Below are 12500 nucleotides of genomic sequence, written 5' to 3' on the forward strand. Positions count from 1 at the left end.
TTAATGAGCTCGCCGTGTGACAGAAATCGCTTCCCACACTGTGAGCAGAGGTACGGCCGTTCGCCCGTGTGCATACGCTCGTGCCGGTGCAAGATGGACAGCTGCGTGAAGGCCTTCTGGCAGTGCGGGCACTTGAACGGTCTCTCGCCCGCGTGCGTCACTAGGTGTTTCTGCAGACCGGTGCGCAGAGTGAAGCACTTCCCGCAGAACGAGCACTGATGCGGCCGCTCGCCCGTGTGACTCAACTGGTGTCTCTTCACGTCCGTGCTACGTGTGTACGTCTTATCGCACTGCGGACATTTGAATTGCCGGCGTCTGAGATGGCTCTGCCGATGCACGGATCGCTGCAGTAACGTGTCGAAACCCTTGCCGCACTGTTCGCAGCGATACTGCTGCGTGGCGCTGTGTGTCTTGCGGTGCTGAACGAGCGCGGCGGCCGTCGGGCTGGCCTCGCCACAGATGGAGCAGTAATGAGGCAGTTTGTCGCAGTGTTCTTTCTTGTGATGGGCCGTCAGGACGCGCAGGTTAAGGAAGCTGCTCTTGCACAGCTGGCACGTGAACGCGGCCTCATCGTGCATCTTGCGGCAGTGTTTGGTCAGATCCCACGCGTGTTGGAACGTTTTCTCGCAGTGGCTGCAGTGGAACGGACGCTCTCCCGTGTGCGTGAGTTGGTGTCGACGCACGTCAGAGCTGCGGGTGAACTTACGGCCGCAGGTATTGCACAGGTAGCGAGCGCGAGGGTTGTCAGTGGACACTTCGCTCGTTGGCTCAGTCTTGCAGGATTTGCTTGTGCAATACGGCGCTCTCGTCTGCACTCCAGGCGTTGCAGATCTATGGGACTGTGCATCGGAAGCATCTAGGAGTTAATGAACACAATGTTTTTTATTTTTATTAATCCAAATACATTTATTTGATTTTAATCAAGCAATAATGAATGACTGGAGTCATATCATGTAAGTGGACAGCAGGGACAGATCTTGACCACAGTAGGGCTGGAACTCTTTATGCAGTGAAATTATTACCTTTATTCTCTCCATGCGATCTATCAGCACTCCTGAAACAAAACAGTACATGCGAATATTTTAATCTTACATTCAACTAACAGTGGCACAACGGCGCATGCTGTTTGAGTATGAAATATTGTGTGCAAACATGTCATGACTGAAGTGAAGTGCAGCGGTCTCACCTCTCCTCGGTGCTGTTCTCCTGTTTAACAGATGCGGGTCGTCCTCTTCGGCGGGGGGGTTTTACCATGTTTTTGTCGGTCGTCTCTACGCTCTTCCTCGGCCTCCCTCGCCCCCTCCGCACCAGGGGCGTCTGGACCACGTTTGATTCGGGTGATGTTTTGTCTTCCTGTAACACAGCTGTGTCACTTCCTGCGTCAGGAGTGACAACGGCGCGGTCTTTGTCTTCTGTCAGCGTGTCCTGTAGGCTCTCCTCGTTCTGTGCATTTGCTGAAGGCTCATTATAGGATGCTGTTGCCATGGCGTCACTCACAGTTTCACACATAACATCACATTTTGTCGGTTTGTAATGTAAAATGTTTGCATCCTCACCACCTGCGGGTTCTTCCCCGCTCTCAGCAGAACGTTCGTCAGCTAACAGCTCCTCCACACCGTCACCGCTCGGCTTCTCCTCCACGCCTCCATCCGCGTGTGTCGCGCTCACCTCCATCAGCTCATCAGAAATGTCGTGGCTGCTCAGCTCCACCTCCGTGTAATCGGTGACGATGATGCTGTCTGAGCTGAGCTGACCAAGAGCTGGACTCAGGATGGCGACGCTAGACGTCTGGACGTGATAGAGCTGTACGGGCTCAGGGTTCAGGATGACACGGGCTGACGGAGGGATGGAGAGCGAAGACAGAATCCAGTCACCAGATGAACGAGGAACAGACCCTGAAAGATAAAGAAAAATCCACTCACACTGACCATTCATCTTAACAAAATCATGCTGTTTGTTTACAAATCGTTTTCCATGTGAAAGGCTGTTTGCGACCTATTTTACTTCCGAAATGTGACGTATTCTCAAGATAAAACAAGATGAGGGCGGGACTTGACTTTAGATATTCAACTAAAGGGTTAGGTTATTCGTTCACTCACCCACTTTGGACCCTTTCTGCAAACTCTGAGATTCTGAACCTCCAAACAGTTGATACTGCTGCAGAAGAACGTGCAGGTCGTTGGGGTCGGTTTGCATGCATTCCTCCAGACCAGCAGGGGCAGGAGAGAGCAATGACACCGTCTGAGTAAGAAACAGAGAGAGAGCTGAGAGTGATACAACAAGAAAAAAGGTCACACACATTAAATGTGACTCTGTATAATGTTTGTTTGCAGGAGACTGGGGAGTTTAAAGACAGAAATGTGAAGCTTATAATTTTATAAAAGCACTTACATTAATTATTCTGTACTACTTGAGCTGTAAAGTTGTTTAAACTATAATTCTCTGCTGTCGTTTTAGGGTTTATTGACATTACATCGTCATGCAATGAAGTTGTAAAGTTGGCTATATCTTTCCACAGATGTAGTTAGTAGGTGATTTAATCACAGTAAAATCATGTTAACACACATATTGTTTATGTCTTGTGTGTATACTTTTGAAACCCCATTGACTTCCATTGTAAGTGTCTCACTAGTACAGATTTTTGCTTTTTTGTAAAGAAAAGGAGGGACGAGTCAAAATAAATGTAGCACTATTTAACATTATGCCACAAATGCTGTCGATTGATCTTAACTTGTACTGAACCTGGAATATTCCTTTAATACTTACTGAATACTGCACAGTATATACAGAATGTGTGAAAGGGAGCTCATTATGGAACAATAAATACTATGCTACACTGTTGTCACATGACCATTACTTTTCTCATTGAGACACATTATCAAATAAAATTATTTAGTATTTTTTTACCTTTTTAAAGTCTGGCACAGGAAGCAGTTTCTCCAGGTTGGACAGAAGTTCCCACATGAGCTCTTTAAGAGCCGTGTCGTATTGAGCTCCATATTCTGCAGGAAACACTTCCTGTGAGAGAGAGAGAGAGAGAGAGAGAGAGAGTATATAAACTGCTCACACAGATGAGACGAGTTATGAAGCATAATGAACAGGATTTCTCTCTGACCTGAAAGAAATAAGCTTTCTCAACCGGGTCTTTGATGAGCGCCAGAACCAAAGCTTTGAAATTAAACACTGAAGGTCCCAAATCAGCATCAAGACCCTGAAAAACAGCACGACTGATCAGCACTCGTTCATATTCTACAGTAAATGTGATCAAGGACAAGTGAGAAGATGCTGAAGATTAATAAACTCACAGCTGGCAGTCCGGCCGGCGGCGCTGGAATCCGGATTTTGTCCAGATGTGCTTGAATGGTTCTGACATCAGCTGAATCACGACACAACTCCAAAACCATCTGAACATTGAACAAACAACATTACATGTTTGAGGAGTCGTTTGCAACACAGACGTGAACTGATTCCACACAATCAGACAGAGCGATGGAGAATCCACAACGGATCAAGACACTTAAATGAGCAGAAAAAGATCTTCAGTGACAGAGAAACACGTCCAACACCAGCAGAACTCCATTAGATGATGTCAGGAGATATCACAGGAATAAATCACCCAAAACTGACATTTCTGTCATTATTTACTCATCTTCACTCCATTCAAAACTTGTATGCTGTTATGTTTTCTGTAGAACACAAAGGAGCATTCTGAAGAATGTTCACACAGCTCTTTCCAATACATTGATAGTTCACAGTAGGGCTGCACAATTAATCGAATAAATCATCACGATTGCTGCCAAAATTACCTAATCATGAAAACAGTTCGTTAATTTATTTAAATTAACTTCCATTGTGTCAAAATGTTCAAAATGTTTTTCTCCCAATTTGGAATGCCCAATTCCCACTGCTAAGGAGACCTGGCTGGAGTCACTCAGCACACCCTGGATTCAAACTCGCGACTCCAGGGTTGATAGTCAGTGTCAATACTCGCTGAAATACCCAGGCCCCCTTAACATGTTTTTTGAGCATTGTAACCAATCACATACATGTCTGCATATTTTAATGTAAATTCTATGAATAAAATGACTCTCAATTACAATATCAAAGGAAATAATCATCAATTATGATTTTTATTATAATCGTGCAGGCCTAGTTCATAGTGACAACGACTGTCAAGCTCCAGAAAGTATACAAAAACACCATAATAATTACTTAAATTTAGGTGTCCTCACACAAAGCTATCAGAAAACTTCAGAAGACCTGGAATATAACGCAGGTGTGGTGTTTTTATGTCCTTTTGTCACCATATGGAAAAGAGCTGTGCAGAGATTCTTCAAAATTATCTTTTTGAGTTTGATCAAATAAAAACAGCATGGAACGTTTGGAACGACATGTGGGTTAGTTAATGAACTATCCCTTTAAAGGGACGTCACATGAGAACATCACTGTTCTGGCGACACTGACTCTGGCTCTCAGTCCCATCATCAGCTGAACTCTCTGTCTGTAACCCAGCAACTGCGGCAGCTTCTCTGTCACCATGGAGACGAACTCCTCCAATTTCCCATAATGCATCACACTCTTCTGCTGCAGCACCTGCCACATGAAAGCGGAGATGAGGCGCAGCGGCGGGACGAGCAGCCGCAGGGAGGACAGAGGCAGCAGGACGCCTACAGACAACACAAATACAGACTGCGTTCACAATACTAGCAAACTAACTAAATACTGCGCACTAGTGGTAGAACGATGTACTGCGCACTAATGGTAGAACGATGTACTGCGCACTATTGGTAGAACGATGTACTGCGCACTAGTGGTAGAACGATGTACTGCGCACTAGTGGTAGAACGATGTACTGCGCACTAGTGGTAGAACGATGTACTGCGCTCTAGTGGTAGAATGATATACTGCGCACTATTGGAAGAAGGATGTACTGCGCACTAGTGGTAGAACGATGTACTGCGCACTAGTGGTAGAACGATGTACTGCGCACTAGTGGTAGAACGATGTACTGCACTCTAGTGGTAGAACGATATACTGCGCACTAGTGGTAGAACGATATACTGCGCACTATTGGAAGAAGGATGTACTGCGCACTATTGGTAGCACGATATACTGCGCACTAGTGGTAGAACAATATACTGCGCACTATTGGAAGAAGGATGTACTGCGCACTATTGGAAGAAGGATGTACTGCGCACTATTGGTAGCACGATATACTGCGCACTATTGGAAGAAGGATGTACTGCGCACTATTGGAAGAAGGATGTACTGCGCACTATTGGTAGCACGATATACTGCGCACTAGTGGTAGAACGATATACTGCGCACTATTGGAAGAAGGATGTACTGCGCACTAGTGGTAGAACGATGTACTGCGCTCTAGTGGTAGAACGATATACTGCGCACTATTGGAAGAAGGATGTACTGCGCACTAGTGGTAGAACCATATACTGCGCACTAGTGGTAGAACGATATACTGCGCACTAGTGGTAGCACGATATACTGCGCACTAGTGGTAGAACGATATACTGCGCACTATTGGAAGAAGGATGTACTGCGCTCTAGTGGTAGAACGATGTACTGCGCTCTAGTGGTAGAACGATGTACTGCGCTCTAGTGGTAGAACGATGTACTGCGCTCTAGTGGTAGAACGATGTACTGCGCTCTAGTGGTAGAACGATGTACTGCGCTCTAGTGGTAGAACGATGTACTGCGCTCTAGTGGTAGAACTAGTAGCGGTTTTACAGATTAATCGGTGCCGACAGTTGCTTTTTGGAGAAAAAAAAACATATTCCTCAGTGTTTCTTGATTATTTTGATTAGATAAATCAAGTGATCTAAATTTGGAGAAAAAAAGTAACTATATGGAAACGTGCCCCGTCAGCACAAAAATAACACAAAATAAAACATATCTTGTGAATAATGGTAAAAAACCTAATCTAGTGTATATATATGTATCAGAATCCTTAATGTGAATATATAGGATAATAATGAATGTATAGGCTTTAGAAAGCTAAAATTGCTAAATACTTCAACACAGAGTGTTGTAACGGATCCAAGTATTTGTCATTTTAAAATAAGAGTCCTGAAATAAGTATGTTTATTCCGAGCTTGTTCATAGTCCTACGTAATGCTCCCAAGTATTCATATTTCTTCTGGTTAATATTGGGATTTTGGTTACACAATAAATTGCATCTATGATTTATTCATTTTGGACTCTTGTAGCTTTAATGTCTGTGATCATAAAAGGAAAGACTAAGAAAGTGTTTTAATAATCTATAAATCAATTTTAAAAACTATCGGCCGATTAACTAACCTTAGTTATCGGTAAAATCCACTATCGATCGCACTATAAACTGTTAACAGCATACTCTTGTTTTTTAAATAATATTTGAAAAAGATCCGATTTCGCAAACGATAAAGGTATCAAACAGTAGTATGCTACAATGTAGTCACATGACCTCATGATGACGCTTCAGTAACTGGAATCCAGTTATTATCTCGTGAAAAATATGATTGCATTTTTACATGATTTAGTGTCTTTGAGAATCCAATCAAATAAATCGAGATATAAATGTTATAAATCACAGTTTATATATTTTTGCAGGTTAATTTGTCACACTGGAAATGGAAGTTCAAGTGGAGCACAATGTGAGATACAGTATACTGAAGTATGCAGTGTGCTGCTGATCGAGCATTTAACACACTACATACTGCAGTGTTAGTACGAGACTGACAGATGATTCAGTGATTCTGCGCTGATCGGTGCGCAACAATGATCCGCTTCAGAATCTGCGGCTCTTTTCAATGATGAATTCATCTGCCTTTAGATATCTATTACATCAACTCTTTGTCTTTTACATACTTGTTCATTGGGTCTGTATTACCTGTGTTTGCGTTTCCAGCACAGTTTTCTTCCTCCATTGAGAATGTTGTTGCTGAAGCGCTAAACGGGGTTTTGCTATTGACATGACGTCACTTCCGTTTTAAAACAAAAGCGCCGGGAATCGCTTTTTGTTTGTGAATATAAATATAATAAAGAAGACTCTGTGTGAGAGTGTTGAGATCTGCAGCCGGTTGTAAATACCATTATCTGATTTAAAGACAGATGTTTTGTTGAAAATAACTTATTGAATTAATATACATTATTTAGATCTATATGAACCGTTGGAATTATTCGCAGTAGCGGAATGTGTATTTCGGTTACATTTTTATAATCCATTTTCCATTCATTTTTCTTCACCGGACTTCAGGACTTTTATGCAGTAAAACTGTCCTCGCGTGTTTCCGGTTTCACAGCACGTGCGGCATCATGGCACCAGGAGGAAAAATCAACAGACCAAAAACTGTGAGATTCACTTTCAAATTACTCTAATATATTCTTCTGTTCAGTCTTTACTCTATCAGATCAAATGTGCATCTTTTAATTCCAAAACACTGATGTTAAAAAGCATGTTAATGTTTATTGTCCTCTTAAAATATGTTCATTTTCATTCTGAAGCTATTACACAAGGCTCAGCCTAATGTACTGGTGTAGTTACTGTACTATTATACTGTCAGCAACTGTTATAATATTTGAAACTGGTTTTAAAATCAGTCTGTAGATAATATTAGTATGAAAAAGCCGTATTTTATTTTTTGTAGTTTGTGGGGTTTCCTAAACAAATATTAAAGGGATTCTCTCATCATTTACTCACCCTCATGCCATCCCAGATGTGTATGACTTTCTTTCTTCTGCAGAACACAAATGAAGATTTTTAGAAGAATATTTCAGCTCTGTAGGTCCATACAATGCAAGTGAATGGTGACCAGAACTTTGAAGCTCCATAAAGCACATAAAGGCAGCATAAAAGTAATCCATAAAACTCCAGTGGTTTAATCCATGTCTTCAGAAGTGATATGATAGGTGTGGGTGAGAAACAGATCAATATTTAAGTACTTTTTTTTACCATAAATCTCCACTTTGTTTTTTTTTTTTTTTTTTTTTTTGGTGATTCACATTCTTTATGCATATCACCACCTGCTGGTCAGGGCTGGTCCACCTTTAAAGAAAAAAAAATGACCTAAATATTGATCTGTTTCTCACCCACACCTATCATATCACTTCTGAAGACATGGATTAAACCACTGGAGTCTTATGGATTACTTTTATGCTGCCTTTATGTGCTTTTTGGAGCTAACCCAAAATGAACCCAGTTTCAAAGTAAAAAGAGTATGTGTTTTAAAGATGGTTTTTCTGTATATTTTGTGGTGGTTTTTCATTGCAGGAGTTAGGAAAAAAACTCTTTAAGAGGCGGAGAGTTCTGGGTCGAGAAAAGAAAAAGAAAAATCGCATTGTGGGAGCCGTGATCGACCGTGACATCATCACCAAACACCATCTGAACAAGAGAAGGTTTGTTTCACACACACTTTATCATGTGTCCTGAGAGTGTTTATCAGGCCTCGTATTAAAACCGACCCCTCAGGATGAGGACAGATTGATTATATTGATCGTAAATCTAATAAAACACTTCCCTTCACCTTGACAGCTCCAGCTCTCGAGCGAATATCACCCTTTCTGGGAAGAAAAAGAGGAAGTTATTAAAGCAGTTAGCACACATGGAAAAGGAGAGATCTGGCATGGAAGGTATCTGTTTTAAACTGATCTTTGAAGTGATTGTGTTGGTATCATTCGCATTATTGTGTTCACAAACAATTCATCACGTGTTTCATCTGTTCACAGTGGAGATTCTGCCGCAGAAAAAGATTTCTGCTCCTGTTGCAAAGAAACCTGCAGCCATGCAGAAACCTAAGAAAACCAAAAACCCGTCAGCGTCTGCAGACACAGACACGATGGACGTTGAGTAGATCTTCTCTGCGGCTGTATTTAATGGACTTTTTTTTTCTGTGCGTCAGACGTTCTTTGCATCAGACGTCTTTATATTGTTGGCGTGATGGCTGTCATACACTGACACACTTTTCATATAAAGAGAGTGAGCAAAACTGTTTGAGAAATCATCACGAGCTGTTTATGACCTCAGAGGAAACATGTTCTGTTTCAGTTCTCCTTCAATGCTTAAAATAAGTGGTGTCTCCTATTAAAAGGACAGTTCACCCAAAAATGAAAATTCTCTCATCATTTACTCACCATCATGCCATCCCAGATGTGTATGACTTTCTTTCTTCTGCTGAACACAAATGAAGATTTTTAGAAGAATATTTCAGCTCTGTAGGTCCATACAATGCAAGTGAATGGTGACCAGAACTTTGAAGCTCCAAAAAGCACATAAAGGCAGCATAAAAGTAATCCATAAGACTCCAGTGGTTTAATCCATGTCTTCAGAAGTGATATGATAGGTGTGGGTGAGAAATACTATAAATCTCCACTTTCACTTTCACTTTCACATTCTTTTTTTGTTTTTGGCAATTCACAATTCTTAGTGCATATCGCCACCTACTGGGCGTAGAGGAGAATTTACAGGAAAAAAGTCTTAAATATTGATCTCTTTCTCACCCACACCTATCATATCACTTCTGAAGACATGGATTAAACCACTGGAGTCTGATGGATTACTTTTATGCTGCCTTTATGTGCTTTCTGGAGCTTCAAAGTTCTGGTCACCATTCACTCGCATTGTATGGACCTACAGAGATGAAATATTCTTCTAAAAATCTTCATTTGTGTTCTGCAGAAGAAAGAAAGTCACACACATCTGGGATGGCATGAGGGTGAGTAAATGATGACAGAATTTTCATTTTTGGGTGAACTGTCCCTTTAATGCTGCTGTCCTTTTTTTGTCTTAACTATTAACCACAAGTCTTAAATGTATTTGTCTACAGTTAATTAAAAAGTACATTCATTTGTTCAACTGAATCAATGTCTTTGTGAGTTTTTGAATGTATAAGTTTGTGTTCGACACGGAAGCTCAAGCTTACCATAAACTTGTATTAATGTATTAATTAATGTGAAGTTAATTACTTCCGTGATGATACACCCAAAGGACATAATAGTTTTGACAGACTTTTATTGTTTCAAAATCGAATGTGAAAGCTGCAGTTCATGCACTTCATGTTTCTCACCACTGAAAAAACGAGTGTACTTGGGTTAGTATTTTTATTTAATGAGGATAGCAGATGGCATAGTTTGATCATTATTTAAATTAAAGATTATCCCTGAGCATATTATTCGTAACGTTATGATTATATATAGAAGCTCTTATTTAATGATTATTAAATCAATTACTACATGTATTCTTTGTTTTTTATTATGTTTTATTTTAATGAGATGTGCTTCATGTTTTTCACCAGCAGATGGAATAATCAGACTATTGATTTCATACTGAGCAGGATGTGTACTACACATGAGGGACTGAAGCATATTAATAAGTGATCAATTAACTCTCACTTTGAACTCATTAAGTTAAATTGACAATAACATAATTCTTTAGTGTTTGTCTTATTACTCTACATTTTTTAGATCAGGTGATGTATTTACTATGAAATATCTTTTTTACTAGAAAATGTCATTATTCACAACATGTTATTACCAGTTAATAAGCGTTTGTGAGAAATGACGATATAAACTGTGATATGATGATTATCTAGTGTTGTGTGTGCCGCACACACCCGCTCGATCACACATCGCTGACTGAAGCGTTGAATGCAGACGAGTTTATAAAATGTAACTTTTTACGGTTTAGTAATCGTGCAAGGCCACATTATGATGTCATTGTTAATCAATCGTGCAGCGTTTATAGATTCCATACTGATGTGTCAGAGGTCAAAGTCTGCAGGTTATAAAGTGTTTTGGATGATTTTCTCCTGATCGTTTACGGTAAGTGCCACTTGACATTATGATATGAGTGCTAACTCTTCAACATTATATGACTATTATTATTTCTGGTAATTAATCATTTAATGTCATTTTTCAATAATTTTAAACTTTGTAATAATTAAAAAGGCAAATATTTGTATGGGCCCCTTTCATATTAAAAATACAGTTTAAAATGTGTTGTGAGAATCGTTTCCATCTTTTACCCCTGTAGCGACGCCCCTGTGCAGAACTCTACATCTAACCACCCGTAAGTTATTCTTATTCTTACAGTCAACATTTCAAACATTGCAATATAGAAACAGGTTATTATTTTAATACACTGACAGGAGTAAAACAACAACAACTGTAAAACCTAAAAGAGTGTGGATTTGTGTTTATATTACATACCTTGAATACTTTATACCGACTGTCAACTTTATTTCTATTTTTGTATATTTTATCTTCTTTTATTTCTTTTGTTCTAATCTTGACTGTTCTGTTGTCATTCCAAAATGGATTAAATTCATTATTTTCCTCAAAATTCTACAAACAATACCCCATAATGACAATGTGAAAGAAGTTTGTTTGAAATCTTTGCAAATTTATTACAAATAAAAAATGAAAAAAATCACATGTACATAAGTATTCATAGCCTTTGCCATGACACTCAAAATTGAGCTCAGGTGCATCCTGTTTCCACTGATCATCCTTGAGGTGTTTCTACAACTTGATTGGAGTCCACCTGTGGTAAATTCAGTTGATTGGACGTGATTTGGAAAGGCACACACCTGTCTATATAAGGTCCCACAGCTAACAGTGCATGTCAGAGCACAAACCAAGCCATGAAGTCCAAGGAATTGTCTGTAGACCTCCGAGACAGGATTGTATCGAGGCACAGATCTGAGGAAGGGTACAGAAAAATTTCTGCAGCATTGAAGGTCCCAATGAGCACAGTGGCCTCCATCATCTGTAAATGGAAGAAGTTTGGAACCACCAGGACTCTTCCTAGAGCTGGCCGCCCGGCCAAACTGAGCGATCAGGGGAGAAGGGCCTTAGTCAGGGAGGTGACCAAGAACCCGATGGTCACTCTGACAGAGCTCCAGCATTTCTCTGTGGAGAGAGGAGAACCTTCCAGAAGAACAACCATCTCTGCAGCACTCCACCAATCAGGCCTGTATGGTAGAGTGGCCAGACGGAAGACACTCCTCAGTAAAAGGCACATGACAGCCCGCCTGGAGTTTGCCAAAAGGCACCTGAAGGACTCTCAGACCATGAGAAACAAAGATTGAACTCTTTGGCCTGAATGGCAAGCGTCATGTCTGGAGGAAACCAGGCACCGCTCATCACCTGGCCAATACCATCCCTACAGTGAAGCATGGTGGTGGCAGCATCATGCTGTGGGGATGTTTTTCAGTGGCAGGAACTGGGAGACTAGTCAGGATCGAGGGAAAGATGAATGCAGCAATGTACAGAGACATCCTTGATGAAAACCTGCTCCAGAGCGCTCTGGACCTCAGACTGGGGCGAAGGTTCATCTTCCAACAGGACAATGACCCTAAGCACACGGCCAAGATAACAAAGGAGTGGCTCCGGGACAACTCTGTGAATGTCCTTGAGTGGCCCAGCCAGAGCCCAGACTTGAACCCGATTGAACATCTCTGGAGAGATCTGAAAATGGCTGTGCACCGACGCTCCCCATCCAACCTGAT

General features: G+C 41.0%; 2 protein-coding genes across 2 annotated transcripts in view; one reads left to right on the forward strand and one right to left on the reverse strand.

The window, feature by feature from the left end:
* The window catches only part of LOC127436471 (zinc finger protein 676-like), a 9452-nt gene extending 2381 nt beyond the window's left edge, over positions 1-7071 (reverse strand). Inside the window, exons 1-9 of the mRNA XM_051690640.1 lie at positions 6887-7071; positions 4465-4667; positions 3306-3404; positions 3116-3211; positions 2908-3018; positions 2100-2241; positions 1187-1895; positions 1023-1054; positions 1-856 (exon numbers count right to left, since the gene is read on the reverse strand). The exon at positions 1-856 is cut by the window's left edge and continues 2089 nt beyond it. Coding sequence (XP_051546600.1) covers positions 1-856; positions 1023-1054; positions 1187-1895; positions 2100-2241; positions 2908-3018; positions 3116-3211; positions 3306-3404; positions 4465-4667; positions 6887-6923 — 2285 coding nt within the window. The 5' untranslated portion in view covers positions 6924-7071. The remainder of the gene's footprint in view (positions 857-1022; positions 1055-1186; positions 1896-2099; positions 2242-2907; positions 3019-3115; positions 3212-3305; positions 3405-4464; positions 4668-6886) is intronic.
* A 57-nt stretch (positions 7072-7128) lies between these two features.
* LOC127436476 (uncharacterized protein C11orf98-like) lies at positions 7129-9147 on the forward strand. Its single transcript, XM_051690661.1, has 4 exons — positions 7129-7347; positions 8267-8391; positions 8528-8625; positions 8722-9147. Exons 1-4 carry the CDS (start codon positions 7312-7314, stop codon positions 8844-8846), a joined length of 384 nt encoding a protein of 127 aa, XP_051546621.1. The 5' UTR covers positions 7129-7311; the 3' UTR covers positions 8847-9147.
* The last annotated feature ends 3353 nt before the right edge of the window (positions 9148-12500 follow it).

Source organism: Myxocyprinus asiaticus, chromosome 47 (genome assembly GCF_019703515.2).
Source record: "Myxocyprinus asiaticus isolate MX2 ecotype Aquarium Trade chromosome 47, UBuf_Myxa_2, whole genome shotgun sequence".
Classification (NCBI taxonomy): domain Eukaryota; kingdom Metazoa; phylum Chordata; class Actinopteri; order Cypriniformes; family Catostomidae; genus Myxocyprinus; species Myxocyprinus asiaticus.

Bases quoted from the DNA above. Each gene is read 5' to 3' on its own strand.
- LOC127436476 (XM_051690661.1), top strand. From the start codon at position 7,312: ATGGCACCAGGAGGAAAAATCAACAGACCAAAAACT. The intron at 7,348-8,266 runs GTGAGATTCACT...TTTTCATTGCAG, and splicing joins AAATCAACAGACCAAAAACT to GAGTTAGGAAAAAAACTCTT. The intron at 8,392-8,527 runs GTTTGTTTCACA...TCACCTTGACAG, and splicing joins CACCATCTGAACAAGAGAAG to CTCCAGCTCTCGAGCGAATA.